This window comes from Coregonus lavaretus (assembly GCF_964263955.1).
Source record: "Coregonus lavaretus genome assembly, chromosome: 14".
Taxonomy (NCBI): domain Eukaryota; kingdom Metazoa; phylum Chordata; class Actinopteri; order Salmoniformes; family Salmonidae; genus Coregonus; species Coregonus lavaretus.
The window spans coordinates 8863431-8886712 of record NC_140001.1 but is presented as its reverse complement, the minus strand read 5'-3'; the positions used below and the strand labels follow the sequence as shown (position 1 = coordinate 8886712).

The 23282-nt window shown below is 47.4% G+C and overlaps 1 protein-coding gene across 3 annotated transcripts; it reads left to right on the top strand.

Annotated features, from left to right (window-relative positions):
* Positions 1–22644, top strand: LOC311141884 (transducin-like enhancer protein 1). Of its 3 annotated transcripts, none has more exons than XM_084177382.1 (20): positions 1–681; positions 1045–1145; positions 1674–1737; positions 3715–3759; positions 8795–8857; positions 8987–9091; positions 11121–11304; positions 11560–11576; positions 13174–13290; positions 13368–13421; positions 13655–13807; positions 14031–14169; positions 14657–14838; positions 15053–15129; positions 15241–15490; positions 15699–15946; positions 17621–17768; positions 18692–18842; positions 21630–21706; positions 21897–22644. In XM_084177382.1, the coding sequence occupies exons 1-20, from the start codon at positions 658–660 to the stop codon at positions 22002–22004; spliced, it is 2307 nt and encodes a 768-aa protein (XP_084033508.1). In that variant the 5' UTR covers positions 1–657; the 3' UTR covers positions 22005–22644. The 3 variants fall into 3 exon arrangements, with proteins under 3 accessions (XP_084033508.1, XP_084033507.1, XP_084033506.1); XM_084177381.1 differs by having other exon boundaries at positions 11118–11304; XM_084177380.1 differs by having other exon boundaries at positions 11118–11304; positions 14639–14838.
* Positions 22645–23282: the final 638 nt, after the last annotated feature.

Genomic DNA, 23282 nt, shown 5'->3' with positions numbered 1-23282 from the left:
ATTGGGGTAAAGCGAGGCTTGACGCTACATTGTTGCGCTGATAGTGGGAGTCGTTATTTTCAAAACTAACAACATTTTCCCCTTACGAAACCTTTCTTAGACTGAAGTATTTTCTAATCTCACGTTTCATCGAGTACAGTCTATTCTTCAGATACGAATAGTAATTTATGCTGAGCATTCACCACAAGCTCCCACGGCAAGTCAAGTGGGAACTCTTCATTACAATTAACTTCTGTGGATTTGTTCTAGTAGCCTACCCTTCTTCACTGAGCGCGTTGTGGTCTTGGCTCTGTTGACTACAACTGGAGTTTCGGATATTGCTGTGTGGACAGGATCACACAGCCTACAACAGAGGACGACTACTCTTTTTTTCTCCTCTGGATGACCCGTCTCCCTTGTTTTTACGGTTGATACATGGTCGTATGCTGGAGTAAAGAAAGAGAAAGGTATTCTTCCGCGCATCAGTCGCCGGAGCACCGCTGTTGAGGAGTTGAACGGAGATCTAGGAGGACAAACGGTCGGACGTTTTCTGTCATTTTACGGCCAGTCTCGGAAGGACCTAGGATGCATTTATCGTAAACTGGAGCATCCCCACGCCGGTCCCTATTTTGATACCAGACGGTTTTTTAGGAAGAGGACATCTGCGGAGGTAGAACGATGTTCCCCCAGGGTCGACACCCGGTAAGGTTGGCCAGTGAAACGCATCCCCCATCCGCAGGTTCTCTGCACTCATTTGTCACGTCGAACCATTTGCCCATCTGTAAAGCCCTGTATGCCGGCGATGGCGGGTCGGTCGCGGATGTCGGGCGAAGCTCCTTTGTTTGTCTTTGGCTTAGCGGCTGTCAGCCTGTAACAGTTCTGTAATGAGTTTAACATGATGCACTCCCAGTAATTGGGGCTGGGCGCACATCGCACTTGGATGCTGTATTGGTGTTTTGTGTAATTCACTGCTAATTAGCCTACATCTAACGTCTTTTAAATGTTTAATGAAATGCAGAAACAAACGGTCAGGTATTGAGTGATGTGCCTTTTTTATTTTGGTAGACGCCCCACCAGGCCCCGGGCCAACCTTTCAAATTCACCATTCCAGAGTCACTGGACCGCATCAAAGAGGAGTTCCAGTTCCTCCAAGCCCAGTACCACAGGTGAGTGGCTGTTAACCACACACACTCACAAGACCCACACACACACAACCCACCCACCCCGATAAACTCAGAGGCCAAGATGTCAAACTTTTTGTGCTCAGACTGTGGTAGGTCTAAGCCATGCTGATGTGTTTAAGCCAGAGGGTAGAGTTGGGGGTCAGATTTTCATAAATCACCGCTTATTTTCCCATGTGTGCAACTGTGCATGTTGCCATATGTGGGAGTGGGGAGGGGGAGAGGAGAGTGATGAAATGCCCTGCATGATAACAGTAGCAGGCAGTAGGCTAGACTGCTGCTATTATAGCCATATGACCTAGAACATCTTAATGGCCCATGCAGCAGGTAAACAAATATTGGTCTTGCATGATTCCAAGAGGTTTTCCAGACCATGCCCCTCTGCCCTATAGGCCATATTAGATACGTTTATCTGAACTACATTTGGAATGTCTTCTGGGTACGGGTTCAGGATTGGTGGTGGTGGCTATGTGGCGTCCTGTTTTATTTTGATAGTGTGTCTGTCCTCGGCAGTTTGAAACTGGAGTGTGAGAAGCTGGCCAGTGAGAAGACAGAGATGCAGAGGCACTATGTTATGGTGAGTCCAAATAACACACTCGAGATGTTAACGCACTACCACTGTCTGGAAATATACTATTGCCACATTGCAAGCATACTGTCAACTTACACACATAAACAGGCCTACGCCCACACACACACACATTGATTTCCACTACATTATCTCAATATATACAGTACCAGTCAAAGGTTTGGACACACCTACTTATTCAAGAGTTTTTCTTTATATTTACTATTTTCTACATTGTAGAATAATAGTGAAGACATCAAAACTATGAAATAACACATGGAATCATGTAGTAACCATAAAAGTGTTAAACAAATCAAAATATAATTTATATTTGAGATTCTTCAAAGTAGCCACCCTTTGCCTTGATGACAGCTTTGCACACTCTTGGCATTCTCTCAACCAGCTTCACCTGGAATGCTTTTCCAACAGTCTTGAAGGAGTTCCCACATATGCTGAGCCAGGTCATCTGATGCAGCACTCCATCACTCTCCTTATTGGTCAAATAGCCCTTACACAGCCTGGAGGTGTGTTGGGTCATTGTCCTGTTGAAAAACAAATTATAGTCCCGCTAAGCGCAAACCAGATGGGATGGCGTATCGCTGCAGAATGCTGTGGTAGCCATGCTGGTTAAGCGTGCCTTGAATTCTAAATATATCACTGACAGTGTCACCAGCAAAGCACCCCCACACAATCACATTACCTCCTCCATGCTTCATGATGTGAACCACACATGCGGAGATCATCCGTTCACCTACTCTGCGTCTCACAAAGACACGGCGGTTGGAACCAAATATCTCAAATTTGGACTCATCAGACCAAAGGACAGATTTCCACCGGTTTAATGTCCATTGCTCGTGTTTCTTGGCCCAAGCAAGTCTCTTATTTTTATTGGTGTCCTTTAGTAGTGGTTTCTTTGCAGCAATTCGACAATGTTGGCCTGATTCACGCAGTCTCCTCTGAACAGTTGATGTTGAGATGTGTATGTTACTTGAACTCTGTGAAGCATTTATTTGGGCTGCAATTTCTGAGGCTGGTAACTCTAATTAACTTATCCTCTGCAGCAGAGGTAACTCTGGGTATTCCTTTCCTATGGCGGTCCTCATGAGAGCCAGTTTCATCATAGCGCTTTGGTTTTTGCGACTGCACTTGAAGAAACTTTCAAAGTTCTTGAAATGTTCCGTATTGACTGACGTTCATGTCTTAAAGTAATGATGGACTGTCGTTTCTCTTTGCTTATTTGAGCTGTTCTTTCCATAATATGGACTTGGTCTTTTACCAAATAGGCCTATCTTCTGTATACCACCCCTACCTTGTCACAACACAACTGATTGTCTCAAACGGAAAGAAATTCCACAAATTAACTTTTAACAAAGCACACCTGTTAAATTAAATGCATTCCAGGTGACTACCTCATTAAGCTGGTTGAGAGAATGCCAAGAGTGTACAAGGCTATCATCAAGGCAAAGGGTGGCTACTTTGAAAAATCTCAAATATATTTTGATTTAACACTTTTTTTCATTACTACATGATTCCATATGTGTTATTTCATAGTTTTGATGTCTTCACTATTATTTTACAATGTAGAAAATAGTAAAAATAAAGAAACTCTGGAATGAGTAGGTGTGTCCAAACTTTTGACTGGTACTCTACATCAACATTCTGAGGTTGTTTTGTCCTTTTTACATTTTAGTCGTTTAGCAGATGCCCTTATCCAGAGTGACTTACAGTTAGGGAATTCATCTTAAGTAGCTAGGTGAGACAACCACATATCACAGTTGTAGTAAGTACATTTTTCCTCAAAGAACTTATCAGCCAAGTTAGTGCCAGTAGAAAAACACAAGTGGGGGGAGACTGACTGAGATGCCTTACGATACTCTTTGAAGAGGTAAAGCTGTTAACTAGCCCTCTCCAATAAGCAGACTACTTTGAGATGTAGGAAAGGGAAATATACTGTTATCCTAATGATTACAACTCTGTCATCCACAGTACTATGAAATGTCTTACGGGCTGAACATTGAAATGCACAAACAGGTAAGCCTTGCTCACACTCGCTCTTACTCTTTCCTATAGTGTGTGTGTTCACGCAGGGAATGGGCTTTTAGCCTGCCAGGGAAGTTGTGTTAGAGTGAGGGTTCATTAGTGATGGATGGTGCTCTGTTTCTCTCTCTAGTTAGACCTGGTGGTACGAGCCCAGAGGCAGGATGAATTACTCTGTTGATTGATTGGTACTGTCTGGGGGAGTAGCCTGTTTTATTGCATTGAAGAGGCTGGGCTGGGGAGGGCATAGGAATCAATCACAGAGCCCTTTATCGAGAAAATGCAGAGGAGCACTCTTCCTCGATACACACACACACACACACACACACACACACACACACACCAGCTTGCCCCACAGGAACAGAGCACTCTGGCTCACAGCATTTACCAGTAATTACCACAGAAATCGATTGGTCAGGACAGAGGAAATTGGAGGTGGAATAGCCTGGGTGGTTTGCTGAGGAAGGATTATGTGTGTTCTAGCTCTCTCTTTCCCTCTGTCTTTCCATCTCTCTTTCCCTCTGTCTCTCTCCCCTCTCGTTCTGATAGCAATGCATGCCTCCTATTGTGGGGGAGATGCCATTTCTGCTCATTGTCTCTGTAGAGGGTCGTATTGTGAGTGCTGTATCCCTGCCCCGCCACACCGTAGCCAGTTGCTCTGGCTACTCCAGCCCCAGGCCTAATAGGGCCTCCCCTTGGAGCCTCCCTTCTGTCTGCTCCGCTGCCTGATTGAATGGAGTTGGAGGAGAGTGGAGTGGAGTGCCGACCCATTCTCCTGCTGCTCTTATTAGGGTATTGGGGCTGAATTCCAAACCTATCCTTAACCCCTACACCTACGCACGTAGACCTTAACGGATTGATTCAGGTTTCATGAAGCAGTATGGTATTAGGCCTAGCTCCATCTTGCCCTCTGATAGGCTAGGGGGAAGTTTAGCCTATCCAGTCCTCAGGTGTATTACAGATCCAGAAGTGCCTGGGGGTTCAGGGTGGATCTGGCATTCAACATGTCCTAGTCCCTGTAGGGCTCTCTCTCTCTCTCTCCTGGCAGAACCCTGTTGCTCAGGTCACGCCCTCAGACCTGCAGGCCCTCGTCACTGTTATCCTAGCTGATGACTCGACAACTCGCCGTGATTTCAATGTGCGGTTCGTCGTGTCACCTACTACCGTAGTTGAACACACTAGTTAGTGTTATTGTTCAGAATCAGAGCAGAAGTCTGCTACATGACCAAAGGCCGTCCTTTCATTGTAAGCCCCTGGCATGTGTGATAACCACCATGATGTCTGTCTTCTGGGGTGTGGTTGGGTAAGAGACAGGCGAGGTGAGTGACTTTTATTGGTCCATTGATTTCCTGGCTCCTCTGACCCACTTGGGCCCCAGGCTCTGAGTCACGCAATGATTCCCTTAACCGTTCCTTAATGAATCCCTGTTAACGCTCTCCTGTGGGTTTAGCCCAATGTGTCTTGGAACTCAGCCTATTCCCGGCCTGCAGCACCTATCTGCCGGCTAAGAATACCCCTCAGAGATGCTGCTTCCCTTCTGGAAAAGCACAGTGGGAGAAGCAGGTATTTTCTTGGCTCACAGGCGTATTCTGGGCGAGCTGCTGTGGTTCTAGGAGCTAGACAGCAGGCAGCAGCAGGTGTGCTAACGGTAAGGCGGTGAGGACGGGGCCAATGGCTGGGCTGCTAGAAGATTGGCTGGAGGAACTCTTCTGATAATGTAGCCTGCATCTGATATCATGGAGATCTGTATGTATCAAGCGTCTGATCTAGGTCAGCACTCCTGCTCTGAGAAGCTTGATACATACGGCCCCTGGGCCCTGACTCCATTTCTCACTCGCTTTTCAAAAGAAAATGGGGGTGTGTGATGTCCTATTAGTGCGTTCGGAGGCTCCTCTAATTCCCCCTGCACCCTGACCCGCCTCAGATCAATTTGATTGGGCGATATGTAATTTGAGCTGCATCATCTGATTTGCAGCCTCCGTGGGGGTATAGGGTATCCAGCCAATCGCAGTCACCTCCGGGGGCCGGATGCCCAGCCATGGATATGAGTGGGACCAAATGAAATTAGGAGTGATGAGATTATCTTAAAGCGCCGATGGGAATAGGAGCGAGGCAGAGGGGGAAACTTAATCTAAGGCTAACATGATAGCAAGGCAGGAGCCTCGGTATGATTCATTGCAGTGTGTGTGTGTGTGTGTATGGTGGTCATGTGTTTTCTGAGAACTGTGGCAGGCAGCAAGCTGTTAACTAGCCCTCTCTCCAGTGAATTGTTTATGGAGTCACTCATACCCATATTGACTTTTTAACATTTTATTTAGCCTTTATTTAACTTGGTTGGTCTCAATGAGATAAAAACATATATTTTTCAAGAGAGACCTGGACCAAGATAGCAGTGTGCATTGATCCTATATCTTGACAGATAGCGGCAGTTGGTCCTGAAAGTCTGGCTATCCTTCAGCAACTCTCCAGCATTACATACACACTAGGGTTGGGCAATATTTGAGCAGACCTCTTCTACGATATGCTTCTCCAAATATACGATATTCGATATAATCGTTTTGCAATGTTAATGACTAAATAATTCAAATGTTTGTTTTTATTTACGATATTATAGTCGCATTCTCATTACTATGATCGCTCCACTATTTCCTGGTTGCTAAAACGTCAGTTTATGTGACAAAATAAGCAAGTATAGTGTAGAGAATCATTGTACCATCTAAACCGCTGTGAAATATATTTTCCATAACCAAAAATATTGTATTTTCAGCTGTTTGAAGCTGGTGTACAAAACCAAAAGTAAAAGATGCAAAGATTAAACTTAAGAACGGGAAGCATAGAACTAGCGCACATAGAACAGATTTACCGCTTCTTAGACTTGCTTTCAATGAGAATGACAGACCTATAACTCACATTTCTATTTGAATATGGTAGGATTGCCCAAAAAGTTACATATTGCAGCTTTAAATAATCTTAGTATGACAAAAAAAGAAGGCTTAGTTAATTCATTTAGACTTTATTTTCAACATATTAATACAGCCTATCTGATAAAACTGCACAGTTTGAATTTGTAAAGTTCAAATAGAGTATAGTCTTAACCATCACGCTATATTGTCAATGTCAAATATCACGATATTTAATCATATATACAGTGGGGAGAACAAGTATTTGATACACTGCCGATTTTGCAGGTTTTCCTACTTACAAAGCATGTAGAGGTCTGTAATTTTTATCATAGGTACACTTCAACTGTGAGAGACGGAATCTAAAAAACAAAAATCCAGAAAATCACATTGTATGATTTTTAAGTAATTAATTTGCATTTTATTGCATGACATAAGTATTTGATACATCAGAAAAGCATAACTTAATATTTGGTACAGAAACCTTTGTTTGCAATTACAGAGATCATACGTTTCCTGTAGGTCTTGACCAGGTTTGCACACATTGCAGCAGGGATTTTGGCCCACACCTCCATACAGACCTTCTCCAGATCCTTCAGGTTTCGGGGCTGTCGCTGGGCAATACGGACTTTCAGCTCCCTCCAAAGATTTTCTATTGGGTTCAGGTCTGGAGACTGGCTAGGAATGCTTCTTACGGAGCCACTCCTTAGTTGCCCTGGCTGTGTGTTTCGGGTCGTTGTCATGCTGGAAGACCCAGCCACGACCCATCTTCAATGCTCTTACTGAGGGAAGGAGGTTGTTGGCCAAGATCTCGCGATACATGGCCCCATCCATCCTCCCCTCAATACGGTGCAGTCGTCCTGTCCCCTTTGCAGAAAAGCATCCCCAAAGAATGATGTTTTCACCTCCATGCTTCACGGTTGGGATGGTGTTCTTGGGGTTGTACTCATCCTTCTTCTTCCTCCAAACACGGCGAGTGGAGTTTAGACCAAAAAGCTCTATTTTTGTCTCATCAGACCACATGACCTTCTACCATTCCTCCTCTGGATCATCCAGATGGTCATTGGCAAACTTCAGACGGGCCTGGACATGCGCTGGCTTGAGCAGGGGGACCTTGCGTGCGCTGCAGGATTTTAATCCATGATGGCGTAGTGTGTTACTAATGGTTTTCTTTGAGACTGTGGTCCCAGCTCTCTTCAGGTCATTGACCAGGTCCTGCCGTGTAGTTCTGGGCTGATCCCTCACCTTCCTCATGATCATTGATGCCCCACGAGGTGAGATCTTGCATGGAGCCCCAGACCGAGGGTGATTGACCGTCATTTTGAACTTCTTCCATTTTCTAATAATTGCGCCAACAGTTGTTGCCTTCTCACCAAGCTGGTTGCCTATTGTCCTGTAGCCCATCCCAGCCTTGTGCAGGTCTACAATTTTATCCCTGATGTCCTTACACAGCTCTCTGGTCTTGGCCATTGTGGAGAGGTTGGAGTCTGTTTGATTGAGTGTGTGGACAGGTGTCTTTTATACAGGTAACGAGTTCAAACAGGTGCAGTTAATACAGGTAATGAGTGGAGAACAGGAGGGCTTCTTAAAGAAAAACTAACAGGTCTGTGAGAGACGGAATTCTTACTGGTTGGTAGGTGATCAAATACTTATGTCATGCAATAAAATGCAAATTAATTACTTAAAAATCATACAATGTGATTTTCTGGATTTTTGTTTTAGATTCCGTCTCTCACGGTTGAAGTGTACCTATGATAAAAATTACAGACCTCTACATGCTTTGTAAGTAGGAAAACCTGCAAAATCGGCAGTGTATCAAATACTTGTTCTCCCCACTGTATATAGGATATCGTGTGCAGTTGACCTGGGGTGTATTCATTAGGAACCAAACGGGGAGGGACATACCTGAACTAGTCCAGTAAGAAACTCTCGATTTCAAAATGTTTTGCTACGGTGTGCACTAATGAATAAACCCCAGCTGGAGTTGACCTGCACATGGCTGTGTGAATACAATCGGGAATGTTTTTAGATCCGACGGCCCCTAGGCACTGCTGGATGTATCTTCTAAGCTGTGATGGTCACTGCACTACCCATACTGATCCGTCCATCCTCTCTCTACTCTTCAACAGACAGAGATTGCCAAGAGGCTCAACACCATCTGTGCACAAGTCATCCCCTTCCTCTCACAGGAGGTAAGTGTGTGTGCTTGTATGTAGTCAATTCATTTCGTGTAGTAGGCCCAGGATATTACGTGTGTAACGCTGTGCGTAACGCTGTGTGTAACGCTGTGCGTAACGCTGTGTGTAACTGTGCCCATGCAGCACCAGCAGCAGGTGGTCCAGGCGGTAGAGAGAGCCAAGCAGGTCACCATGGCTGAACTCAACGCCATCATTGGGGTACGGGGACTTCCCGGTCTACCACCCACTGTAAATACACTCTACTGCAACTTCCTTTGTCTGTGTGTGTGTGTACTGTGTGTGTGTGTATGTGTGACATGCTATTAGTGAAATGTCGACATGTCTGTGACAGTTCTTTATCAGGATATGCTGCTGCTGTGTTTGGTAACCATAACAACATGTGTAGCTGCTGCTGTGTTTGGTAACCATAACATCATGTGTAGCTGCTGCTGTGTTTGGTAACCATAACAACAGGTGTAGCTGCTGCTGTGTTTGGTAGCCATAACAACATGCGTAGCTGCTGCTGTGTTTGGTAACCATAACAACATGCGTAGCTGCTGCTGTGTTTGGTAACCATAACAACATGCGTAGCTGCTGCTGTGTTTGGTAACCATAACAACATGCGTAGCTGCTGCTGTGTTTGGTAACCATAACAACAGGTGTAGCTGCTGCTGTGTTTGGTAACCATAACAACAGGCGTAGCTCCTGCTGTGTTTGGTAACCATAACAACATGCGTAGCTGCTGCTGTGTTTGGTAACCATAACAACATGCGTAGCTGCTGCTGTGTTTGGTAACCATAACAACATGCGTAGCTGCTGCTGTGTTTGGTAACCATAACAACATGCGTAGCTGCTGCTGTGTTTGGTAACCATAACAACATGCGTAGCTGCTGCTGTGTTTGGTAACCATAACAACATGCGTAGCTGCTGCTGTGTTTGGTAACCATAACAACATGCGTAGCTGCTGCTGTGTTTGGTAACCATAACAACATGTGTAGCTGCTGCTGTGTTTGGTAACCATAACAACATGTGTAGCTGCTGCTGTGTTTGGTAACCATAACAACATGTGTAGCTGCTGCTGTGTGTTGGCTGTTTGGATTTTCTCAACGGTTCTGTGAGGCTTTGGAAGAGGGGGGAGGTGGTGGGTGAGGTGGGTTTGATGGCTGTGGCGGTTGCCATTTGAGTCTTAATTGCAGGATTCCAGAGTGTATAAAGTGGGTTTGAGAGTCTGGTCCCCCCCACCAAGCTGTCAGTCAACGTGTTTGTGTGTGTTAAATGAGTGTAATGAAGCATGGACACCCTCCCTGCTCCCTCTCCGGCTCACCCTAACACCCCCTGACACACAGGCTCCCCCCGCCTCCACCAATACTTCCCCTCCATTTACTCTCACCAGTGGGGGGAGGTGTGTGTGTGTGTGTGTGTGTGTGTGTGTGTGTGTGTGTGTGTGTGTGTGTGTGTGCGCGCGAGCGAGCGCCCTTTGCCATGCTGTTTTGGCACATCGAACAAGGGCTCGGTGGTATGTGTGTGTGTTTGGCGGGCAAGCCTAGGGATTAACACTGTGAAAGAGTAGGTATGGGGTTAGAGTGCTGTGGCGTCTCTCTCCTGTGGTTCTGAGGGGTGGGGGGGTGGGGTGGGGTGGCTTAGTCAATTAGAGATAAAGAGGAGGGTTGACCTTCACCACCGCCCCTCCCCCACTCTCCTGCTGAGACCCTCCCTCCCCCTCTCCCCCGCGGCAAATCTCAGAGGTTTGATTCCTGCGGCTACTGTCTGAAGACGCAATAATGATGTTTTGGAACACAAAGGCATTTCACGCTCAGACGAGCGCCTGATTTGGTGTGAAAGAGACCGAGACCTGACAGCTAAACGCCCCCAATCCACCAGAGCCCCCCCCCCCCCCCTCCCGCCCTCCCTGCCTGGCTCGCAGGCAGCAGCTGGGGCTCTCCAACCCCCTCCTCCCTCCCTCCCTCTTCAGGCTCTGGGCTGTGATCCCAGCTGTCAGTATTGTTCAGTATTTGTGTGTGTGTGTTTAGAAATATAGAGTGTGTGTTGAAGGGAGAGGTTTATGGCTCTGCCATTATTTGTGAGAAGGCCACATCGTAGAAAGCTGCTCTGGGTGAAACACTGAAGGATCATGAATTCCTCTAGATTTTCACATTGATCACTCTGCTCCATCAGTCTGTTAATGGCTGGTTGTATTGATTGACACCCTTTTCAAGTGGATTGGGGAATATTGATTGATTTTGGATTAGTAATTGATTGCACCTCTCTCCTGTAGCAGCAGCACCTGTCCCACGCGCACGGCTCCCATGTCCCCCTCACCCCCCACCCCGCGGGGCTCCACCAGGCCCATTTGGGAGGAGGGGCCAGTCTGCTCGCCCTGTCCAGTGCCCTGGGGGCGCCGCCGCCCCACCTGGCCAGCAAAGAGGACAAGAAACACCCAGTGGAGGTCGAGCACCTGAGAGGTGAGACCCACCCGGCCTTGTTGCTGGGCCTGCATCTGAGGAGGAGTCTGTCTGGCCCGCCCACATAGTAGAGTAGAACGGACTGGACTGTGTCATCATTGGGTTTGTTAATAATAAATATACTGAAAACAACAAGTGCACGGCTCAGGATTCTAATTATTTTATTTTTCTCTCCATTTCTTTTCGTGTGTTTTCCGTGCCGCCCTGGTGTCCTCGACACCTTGATGCTGTGTGTCATCGTTGCTATGGGAACAGAGCGAGAGCCAGGCACAGTAAGTACTTCCTGTTACCTCTGGCTGCAGCCTCGACGAGCGCGAGCTAAATACCTGAAATGAAGCATCATACCCCTCCTAGATGAGATGATACGAGAGAGTCAACTAGTCCCTGGTTGCTAGGGGACCTGATGCTACTTTGCACCACAAAGCACAATCCATCTAGTTTCCCCCTTAGCACTTTTGATCTTAACCCCTGCTAATCATTCCCTAAGCCCACTCACTATCTTTCTCACACACAGACACAGCTCTGTGCCACCCACCGTCCTTGCTTTGATTCACCTCCCTCATTCTCACATCAAACTGGCCTTCATTTACACATTTAGACATGCATCCATGGCTTTTAAGTGTGTGTGTGTGTGTGTGTGTGTGTGTTTTCCTCTGAGGTTAACATTATGGCAGGGTGCTGGGGTGTTGGTCTGCCTGCCGTTACTGGATTGGCCTGGATCTGCCCTGGTCTGTTTGGCTCGCTCTCCAAATGAGGGCTTTAGCAGAGCTGGCACACACACACACGCACGTACACAGACGTGTACACGCACACACACACACAATAACAGGAGCTCTCGCCATTGTTGTGTGTATTAAACACCTCAGTGAGCAGATTGCCCCTCCCCCCACTCTGCTGATCCTGCGCTTAAAGGGCCTCATTGTGTTTAATACGGCTGCTGGTGGGGGGGGGGGGGGGGAGCTAGAGCGTCATGACCTGAGAGACAGTGGGGAAATTGCTTGTGTTTTGTGGGTCAGCGCTTTCTAAAGCCTTTAAATAATGTTCCCCTGAGAGGCAGGGCGTGAAGGAGCCTTTGGCTGGGGGGGAGGAGGCCCCTGGCCCTGCCTGTCTATTGGTCCTCTGTGTGTGTTTTCTGCGGCTCCTGGATGCACATTTCATTGACAGCGTCAGGCCTAAATGGACTCCAACATGATGGGCTAATCCACACACAATGGGATCTGTTAGTCAGGGGAGCCAGGGGAGGGGAGGGGGTTGTGGAAGTGAATCACACACACTGCCCTTTAGCTACAGTGGTAAAAGCTGGACAGGGCCAGGAGAGGGAGCACTGATAAAGCGGCAGAACTGCTCTAATCAGCGTCTTCTCTGCCGTGTGTCAGCCCACCACCACCACTGTGACTGAAGACTGACAGACAGCCCCACCTGCCCCTGGCCTGGAGGGTGAAGGTGCTGTAGTCTAGGGTTCTGAGACACACTCCTGTAGGTTTTCACTCCAACTCCAGTTTTAACTAACCTGATTCAGCTTATCAACCAGCAAATTATTAGAATCAGGTGCGCTAGATTAGGGTTGGAGTGAAAACCTACAGGAGGGTCTCTCTCCAGGAACAGGGTTGGAGTGAAAACCTACAGGAGGGTCTCTCTCCAGGAACAGGGTTGGAGTGAAAACCTACAGGAGGGTCTCTCTCCAGGAACAGGGTTGGAGAGCCCTGATGTAGATGCTGATTTCCCCACTAGTGGTTAAGGTTAGGATTGGGAGAAGGGAAGCTGATCCTGGATCTGTACCTAGGGGAAACTTCACCCAGGAGTGGCCTGTAGAATGTCATGTCTTCTGCTATTTCCTCACCCCCCCCCCCCCCTTCCTGTCTTTGGCAGAGTAATACCCTGCTGGTTGCTGACAGTTTGCGGAACTCAGACAAGCGGCGCAACGGACCAGAATTCTCCAACGACACCAAGAAGAGGAAAGTGGAGGACAAGGACTCCAGTCATTATGTAAGCAGCAGCTGTGAGGGTGATGTGTGTGTGTGTGTGTGTGTGTGTGGTGACTGACACCCTGTTTGTCCCCACAGGATAGTGATGGGGAGAAGAGTGATGACAACCTGGTGGTGGATGTCTCCAATGAGGTAACGTGTGTCTTTCTGACGTGTACATGCCTGTCTATGAATGTTCTGTTAGGCCTCGCTAGATAGCTCAAAGATAGATAGACTCTATGGATGTCATATGGGTCCTAGTCAAAAGTAGTGCACTAAATAGGAAATGGGGTGCTCTTTAGGATGCAGACTATTATTCCACATGGGGGAAAGTGGGGCGCTGAGTGAGTCAGTGTGTGAATTAACCTATCCCCCCCCACCCCCAGGACCCTGCCTCCCCGCATGGAACGCGCCTGCCATCCCCCAGGGAGAATGGGCTGGACAAGACACGCCTCCTGAAGAAGGACCCCTCCTGTAGCCCCGCCTCCACAGCCTCATCTGCAAGCTCTTCCTCCCTCAAGTCCAAAGAGATGGGAATGGTGGGTGTGGCCAAAGCTCTCAATACACCTAACCCAATTATGTCTAAACAAGGCTTTAATGCTGGATCACAGAAACACACACAATTGACCTTCCCATTTCCCTCTAAAGAGCGGCAAATATATAATCTCTTACCCTCTTTCTCTCATTCCATCTCTTAATTTGTCTCTCTCTTTAATGGTGTGATATCTGGGTAACGAATGCCTCTGTGTGTTTCCATGGCAGCGTGATAAGCCGGGTACGCCTGGGCTGAAGTCGAGCACGCCTACTCCCAGAGGAGACGCCACCCCAGGACCCAGCGCCACGCCCACTCTCCGACCAAGCCTATCCAAGCCCCCCTCCATGGACCTACCTCACCCACCTAGTAAGAGGAAAAAAAGTCACACCTTTGAATTGACCTCGGTGCCATTTCCAACCCTTCCTAACAGCCTATAAGGCGGCAGGTAGCCTAGCATTAAGAGCGTTTGGCCAGTAACTGAAAGGTCGCTGGTTCTAATCCCAGAGCCGGCATGGTGAAAAATCTGTCTGTGCATCTAAAGCAAAGCACTTAAACCTAATTGCTCCTGTAAGTCGCTCTGGAGAAGAGTGTCTGCTAAATGAATAAAATGTTGAATGTATAGGACAGGCAACCTACTAGTATACATTGGTTTTTGTTAGGGATTCTACACTCCTTTGGTATTTTTTTTCATTGGTCCTTTGTTAATACAATGCATTTCAGCAGTCAAGTTTTCAAGATGGAGTGCTTTCAGTACAGAGCAAAAACTTAATGATGCCTTGATGCGTTTTGGCGTGACTGAATCCAGTTCCAGTTGTTTTAACCCATCTGACAACAGCTCCTGTGTACCCCTTAGCTGCTGGTCTGCGGACCCCGCTGGCGGTGCCAGGGTCGTACCCTGGGCCTTTCGGAATGCTTCCCCACGCCGCCATGAACGGGGAGCTGGCAGGCGCCGCATACGCCGGCCTCCACAACATGTCCCCCCAGATGAGTGCTGCGGCTGCCGTCGCTGTGGCCGCGTACGGACGCTCCCCTATGGTGGGTGGCCGAGTGGCCGAGTGTTCGCTTATTCAGTCAATCTGAGTCCATAATCTGTGCTCATTGTGTGTCTAAACGGCTAAGTGTCTGTGTTCACGTAGGACCCAATGCGGTGTCAACTGACCTCATTTCTCTGGTGTGTGTGTGTGTGTGTGTGTGTGCCCATGGCTCTTTATGAGTGTGTACTCATCCCTCTCTCTGTGTTCTCCCTCAGGTGGGCTTTGACCCTCATCCTCACATGAGAGTCCCTGGAATGCCCCCCAGTTTATCAGCCATCCCTGGAGGCAAACCGTGAGTGTGCGGGGACAGTGAATACTTTTGGAGCTCACTGTATCTCAAATGTATTCCATGCCTTAATTCCACCTTCCCTCCTCTTCCTCCTTCACCTCATCCTCCTCTCAGGGCCTACTCTTTCCACGTTAGCGCCGATGGACAGATGCAACCGGTGCCCTTCCCTCCGGACGCCCTGGTGGGCCCGGGCATCCCACGCCATGCTCGCCAGATCAACACTCTGAACCACGGCGAGGTGGTGTGTGCCGTCACCATCAGTAATCCCACGCGCCACGTCTACACGGGTGGCAAGGGCTGCGTCAAGGTCTGGGACATCAGTCACCCTGGCAACAAGAGTCCCGTGTCCCAACTGGACTGCCTGGTGAGTGCTACACGCACACACACAAATATACATGCTTTTATCCAAAATCACACAGTTGGTGCATCGTGCACCAACCAACCCCACCGGGGGGGGGGGGGGTGTCTGAGAGAGAAATCTGTCACATGCTCTAAATATATACCTACCCACCACTGTTACATCGTTTGTGTATTAGAGGCCCAAAATAAGTGTGTGTGTGTGTGTGTGTCAGAACCGAGACAACTACATCCGCTCGTGCCGGCTGCTCCCCGACGGCCGGACGCTCATTGTGGGGGGCGAGGCCAGCACGCTGTCAATCTGGGACCTGGCGACGCCCACCCCGCGCATCAAGGCGGAGCTGACCTCCTCTGCCCCTGCCTGCTACGCCCTGGCCATCTCCCCCGACTCCAAGGTCTGCTTCTCCTGCTGCAGTGACGGGAACATCGCCGTCTGGGACCTGCACAACCAGACCCTGGTTAGGTAAGGAACACTGGGAGGAGAATACATGGCCAGTAGGGAATAGGTAGAAATTAATAGCCTTTAGTAACCACAGGTCCAGGGTCAGCTATTGTAATATCCCGCTAATGGTTAAGATTGAGTGTAGGGTTCTCTGATCCTAGATCTGTGGTTAAGGGCAACTTCTTTCCTTGAGTGAATACACATGAATGTTTGTACAGGTAACTGCCAAAATAAAGGAATCACGAACATAAAGCATCTTAATAGGGCGTTGGGTAGAGGTTGACACGGGAGTGAAAATTCATTCCTGTCCCGTCTTGTCCTGTAAAGAAAATTCCCATACTGTCCTGATCCCGCAGCAGTTATATAACCACGGAACTTCCCTCTCCCGTCCCATGCTCATTTTTACATGCAGAAATGACTTTCTCCGTTAGCTGCTCTGTGTGTGAGTAGACATGGCAACTGCTCCGGTTGGCTGCTGCTCATGACGGTAGCCTGCCCTGCACACACAGCTGATAACAACCACAGTCAGTCAGTTGTGTAATTGCTCGGCAAAGACAACTCTATCAAATTTAGCTAAAACATTGCTGTTTCCTTTTCAACGGCTCTAATGTTAGTGATGGGTCCTTGGCTGCAACAAGACGTTGCAATTCCTCTCTCGAATGTTTCGTCATTCTCTGATGTACGTTGACCTCTGAGGTAAAGTAGTGACTGGCTACAACTGAAGTGGGGTGGGGAGGGTTGAGGGGGGAATGCTTTTTATTTTTATGAAGTCCACTATATATTAGGCCTACACAGCTTAATTGATGAAATGCTCCACACATTACATATTTCTAACCCCCCCCCACACTCCCATTCCTGCCGGAGTGCTGATCCCATGTCAACCTCTAGCATTGGGCCACCAGAGCAGCTTCAATGCACCTTGGCATAGATTCTACAAGTGTCTGGAACTCTATTGGAGGGATGCGACATCATTCTTCCACAGTAAATTCCATCATTGGTGTTTTGTTGATGGTGGTGGAAAACGCTGTCTCAGGCACCGCTCCAGAATCTCCCATAAGTGTTCAATTGGGTTGAGATCTGATAACTGAGACAGACACTCACACACTATGCTCCTTTGAGACCCCTCTTTCAAAGTCACTGAGATCTCTTCTAGCCATGGTAGACAAAATATTGGGCAACTGGACTTTTCTATACATTACTCTAGGGTTTCCTTTTCTATACATTACTCTAGGGTTTCCTTTTCTATACATTACTCTAGGGTTTCCTTTTCTATACATTACTCTAGGGTTTCCTTTTCTATACATTACTCTGGGGTTTCCTTTTCTATACATTACTCTAGGGTTTCCTTTTCTATACATTACTCTGGGGTTTCCTTTATTTTGGCAGTTACCTGTATATGTTCACGTTTTATCTCTGAGTGTACAGTATATTTACATGTGTGCTTGAGAGGGTCGTATACCATTTGTGTGTGTATTTGAGCGTGTTATGAATTTATATAATATACCATTTAGCAAATACTTTTATCTAAAGCGACTTAATCATGCATGCATACATTTTGATATGGGTGGCCCCAGCGGGAATTGAACCCACAAACCTTGGCGTTGCAAGCGCCTTGCTCTACCAACTGGGCCACACAGGACCACATACAGTATTTGATAACATATCTGTTTTTAATGTGTGTGTTGTCCACCGCAGGCAGTTCCAGGGCCACACCGACGGAGCCAGCTGTATTGACATCTCCAACGATGGGACCAAGCTGTGGACGGGGGGGCTGGACAACACTGTTCGATCCTGGGACCTGAGGGAGGGACGCCAGCTGCAGCAGCACGACTTCACCTCACAGGTACACACACACACACACACACACACACACACACCTGAGCGACACAACAGCTCCAGCAGCACGACTTGAAACCACAGGTTGACACACACACACACACACACACACACACACACACACACACACACACACACACAGGCATCTCACATCACTGGTGACGAAAGATCTCATGCACTTTGGTCGCAGCTCATTTTCACCTTGCAACGGTGTGTTGTTTAGGACGTCCTTGTGTAACAGGAGTATCCATAGTAATGCAGGACTTATCACATATCACAGGTTACAATAGCCAGCACAATAGAGTGTATTAACAGGTTTGGCCCGGAGCAGGAGGCTATTAGCTTAATACCTAAGAAGTGAATTGTAAAGGGGAAAAGACTGGGTTGCTTGTTGTGGCAGGTGGGGCAGTCCTCTGTTAGTTTACATGTTATTTACATGACATTGTGGTCCTCTGTAGCTCAATTGGTAGAGCATGGCGGTTGTAACGCTAGGGTAGTGGGTTCGATCCCCGGGACCACCCATACATAAAAATGTATGCACACATGACTGTAAGTCGCTTTGGATAAAAGCGTCTGCGAAATGGCATATTATTATTATTACATTAGCCACAGCTGTGTGCTAGCAGAGATGCTATTGAAACAAGTCCTGGAGGTTAGCGGTTAGTGCAAGACATCAGCTGGTCTCTCACCAAGCATTTACCCACCTGTTACGTTAAAAAAATGCATTGAAAATATAGCGAGCGATACTTTTCTTTCAATAGCGCAAACGGCAATCAGTGTTGACCCACCTAGTTAATTTTTTTAAACACTTCATCACTGACACACACACACACACACACACACACTCTCACACGCTCACTCTCTCTCTCTCACACACTCTCTCTCCCACACACTGAGGAGGTTTTCCCCTCTGCCCTTGACTTTGTCTAGATCTTCTCTCTGGGGTACTGTCCGACGGGAGAGTGGCTGGCAGTGGGGATGGAGAGCAGTAACGTAGAGGTGCTCCATGTCACCAAGCCAGACAAGTACCAGCTGCACCTCCACGAGAGCTGTGTGCTCTCCCTCCAGTTTGCCTCCTGTGGTAAGACCATGTCTCCAGATCTCTGTGTACGACTGCGTCTCAAATGGCACCCTATTCCGTTTGTAGTGCACTACTTTTGAACATGGCCCATAGGGCTCTGGTCAGAAAGTAGTGCACTATAAAAGAATAGGGTGCCATTTTGGAACGCAAAGTATGACCTATTCTTGTTAGCTGTGTACAGTAACTTTAATGTCTGATATGTCTGATATGGTATTTTGTCTCCCTGTATCCTGGGGTTAAATTGGCACCTCCTAACTGATGGAACTGCCCCCCCAAATGTTTTGCTTCTCCGTGGTTCATTTTCCATTTTGAACTGAGATGTACAGTGAGGGAAAAAAGTATTTGATCCCCTGCTGATTTTGTACGTTTGCCCACTGACAAAGAAATGATCAGTCTAATTTTAATGGTAGGTTTATTTGAACAGTGAGAGACAGAATAACAACAAAAAAATCCAGAAAAACGCATGTCAAAAATGTTATAAATTGATTTGCATTTAAATGAGGGAAATAAGTATTTGACCCCCTCTCAATCAGAACGATTTCTGGCTCCCAGGTGTCTTTTATACAGGTAACGAGCTGAGATTAGGAGCACACTCTTAAAGGGAGTGCTCCTAATCTCAGTTTATTACCTGTATAAAAGACACCTGTCCACAGAAGCAATCAATCAATCAGATTCCAAACTCTCCACCATGGCCAAGACCAAAGAGCTCTCCAAGGATGTCAGGGACAAGATTGTAGACCTACACAAGGCTGGAATGGGCTACAAGACCATCGCCAAGCAGCTTGGTGAGAAGGTGACAACAGTTGGTGCGATTATTCGCAAATGGAAGAAACACAAAAGAACTGTCAATCTCCCTCGGCCTGGGGCTCCATGCAAGATCTCACCTCGTGAAGTTGCAATGATCATGAGGACGGTGAGGAATCAGCCCAGAACTACACGGGAGGATCTTGTCAATGATCTCAAGGCAGCTGGGACCATAGTCACCAAGAAAACAATTGGTAACACACTACGCTGTGAAGGACTGAAATCCTGCAGCGCCCGCAAGGTCCCCCTGCTCAAGAAAGCACATATACATCCCCGTCTGAAGTTTGCCAATGAACATCTGAATGATTCAGAGGAGAACTGGGTGAAAGTGTTGTGGTCAGATGAGACCAAAATGGAGCTCTTTGGCATCAACTCAACTCGCCGTGTTTGGTGGAGGAGGAGGAATGCTGCCTATGACCCCAAGAACACCATCCCCACCGTCAAACATGGAGGTGGAAATATTATGCTTTGGGGGTGTTTTTCTGCTAAGGGGACAGGATAACTTCACCGCATCAAAGGGACGATGGACGGGGCCATGTACCGTCAAATCCTGGGTGAGAACCTCCTTCCCTCAGCCAGGGCATTGAAAATGGGTCGTGGATGGGTATTCCAGCATGACAATTACCCAAAACACACGGCCAAGGCAACAAAGGAGTGGCTCAAGAAGAAGCACATTAAGGTCCTGGAGTGGCCTAGCCAGTCTCCAGACCTTAATCCCATAGAAAATCTGTGGAGGGAGCTGAAGGTTCGAGTTGCCAAACGTCAGCCTCGAAACCTTAATGACTTGGAGAAGATCTGCAAAGAGGAGTGGGACAAAATCCCTCCTGAGATGTGTGCAAACCTGGTGGCCTACTACAAGAAACGTCTGACCTTGTGATTGCCAACAAGGGTTTTGCCACCAAGTACTAAGTCATGTTTTGCAGAGGGGTCCAATACTTATTTCCCTCATTAAAATGCAAATCAATTTATAACATTTTTGACATTTGTTTTTCTGGATTTTTCTGGATTAGTTTGTTGTTATTCTGTCTCTCACTGTTCAAATAAACCTACCATTAAAATTATAGACTGATCACGTCTTTGTCAGTGGGCAAACGTACAAAATCAGCAGGGGATCAAATACTTTTTTCCCTCACTGTATAACATATGTTGCTGCTCTTATGATCGAAAAGAGCTTCTGGACATCAGAACAGCGATTACTCACCTCTCTCTCGCTCCCTGCCTCTCTCTCTCGCTCCCTGCCTCTCTCTCGCTCCCTGCCTCTCTCTCTCTCTCTCTCGCTCCCTGCCTCTCTCTCTCTCTCTCTCGCTCCCTGCCTCTCTCTCTCTCTCTCGCTCCCTGCCTCTCTCTCTCTCGCTCCCTGCCACTCTCTCTCTCTCTCTCTCTCGCTCCCTGCCTCTCTCTCTCTCTCTCTCTCGCTCCCTGCCTCTCGCTCTCTCTCTCTCTGCCTCTCTCTCTCTCTGCCTCTCTCTCTCTCTCTGCCACTCTCTCTCTCGCTCTCTGCCTCTCTCTCTCGCTCTCTGCCTCTCTCTCTCTCTCTCTCTGCCTCTGCCTCTGCCTCTCTCTCTGCCTCTGCCTCTCTCTCTCTCTCTCTCTCTCTCTCTCTCTCTCTCTCTCTCTCTCTCTCTCTCTCTCTCTCTCTCTCTCTCTCTCTCTCTCTCTCTCTCTCTCTCTCTCTGCCTCTGCCCCTCTCTCTCTCTCTCTCTCTCTCTCTCTGCCTCTGCCTCTCTCGCTCTCTGCCTCTCTCGCTCTCTGCCTCTCTCGCTCTCTGCCTCTCTGCCTCTCTCTCTCTCGCTCTCTGCCTCTCTCGCTCTCGCTCTCTGCCTCTCTCTCTCTCGCTCTCTGCCTCTCTCTCGCTCTCGCTCTCTGCCTCTCTCTCTCTCTCGCTCTCTGCCTCTCTCGCTCTCTGCCTCTCTCTCTCTCTCTCTCTGCCTCTCTCTCTCTCTCTGCCTCTCTCGCTGCCTCGCTCTCTCTCTCTGCCTCCAGGTAAATGGTTTGTGAGCACAGGGAAGGATAACCTGCTGAATGCGTGGAGGACACCGTACGGAGCCAGTATATTCCAGGTACACACACACCTGTCCACTTGGACAACCATCTGTTCTCTCTGACAGCCTACCTACCGACACATTTTATTGATCTTGTGTCAAGGCTGGGTGTTAAGCTTTCACTAATCTTTCCCTCTCTATATCTTTCTCCCCTCTCTTTCCCTCCCTCTCTCTCGTTCTCTCTCTACCTCTCTCTCCGCTTCTGTAGTCGAAGGAGTCTTCGTCGGTGCTTAGCTGTGACATCTCAGTCGATGATAAGTATATAGTTACAGGTTCTGGAGATAAGAAGGCCACTGTCTATGAAGTAATCTACTAGACTGCACTAGTGAGCGGGTCGGCCACTGACAAACCAAAGTGGCTTTCTACTGTCCTACATCTCCCCTGGGTCAGGGGATCCTACAGAGCATTCTATATATGTGACCTTTCTACTGTCCTACAGCAGACCCTGGGTCAGTTGATCCTACAGAACATTCTATATGCATTACCATGGGCAGAGCCCCCAGAACAATGACTGATGGACAGACAGACAGCAAGACGGACCGAAACCTCAGAGATGCCGAATTAACAGCGTTGTAGTTTTTATTTTGACAGACAAAGAATGTGAATGGCCTGGTGACCTCTACCCTTTGTGACCCCTAACCTCTGACCCCAGCCTGCTTTTCTGCCAGACATGAGCCCCCACTCTGACCTTTCACCCTAGTACCGTGTCCCATCCTACATGTCCACTATCGTGTGATTAGTTCAGTTTTATTCTCTTTGTTTTTTTGTTATCGGTCGAGCGTTTGTAAAAAAGTGTATATATTTCTTTTCTTACAGTAAATGCTTTAGAAATAACAGAAATGTTTGGTATGTCTTTTACATGGAAAAAAATCTAACCAGGAAAAACACTAAATGGTCTTAATGCTAGCTAATATAAATCGAATGAAATTACTAGACAATAAATGTTCTTTGTTTCGAACAAACGTCTTTTCTCTGGCTTCCAAAGTAGTGAACTGTATCGTTCTAGTTCTTATATTAGTAAGGTCATGACCTTCCATCCAACAGGCCCTATATTCAGACTGCATAGTCTAGTTCAGGGGTCTTCAACATTTTCTTTCCCAGGGACCCCCTCCCAGGCAAACCGGCGACCCAGAGACCCCCATCATAAGTTAGCAAAAAGAGAAGAGAGAAGTAATCAATATTTTAAAATGAATAGATTTGGTAAATAGTTTTTCATTATTTTGACTTTCCCACATTATAATTGGAAGAGGAAGTGTAAACACTTAACAGCCTATTAGCTAGAAAGGTAACTCCAAACACATGTTTACTAAGAGCATCTGTTTAGCTGGTTAAACAAAGGTTAGGGTATGTCCAAGTCAAGAAAGCTTACCTACACTGGTAGCCTATTCGCGTGTAATAATTGGCTCCAATGAGTGTAATTTGCTCAATATTAGAAAGAAGGTATTCTCTTTTCTACCATAGATATGTAATTCAAAATGTGTTTATTCTGTTGCTAGTGATATTCATCAACCTTAGGGGGAAAAATACACTCGTACTGAACAAAAATATAAACGCAACAATTTCATTGATTTTACTGAGTTACAATTCATATGAG

Bases quoted from the DNA above. Each gene is read 5' to 3' on its own strand.
- LOC311141884 (XM_084177380.1), top strand. From the start codon at position 658: ATGTTCCCCCAGGGTCGACACCCG. The intron at 13,291-13,367 runs GTAAGCAGCAGC...TTGTCCCCACAG, and splicing joins ACAAGGACTCCAGTCATTAT to GATAGTGATGGGGAGAAGAG. The intron at 14,170-14,638 runs GTAAGAGGAAAA...ATCTGACAACAG, and splicing joins GGACCTACCTCACCCACCTA to CTCCTGTGTACCCCTTAGCT.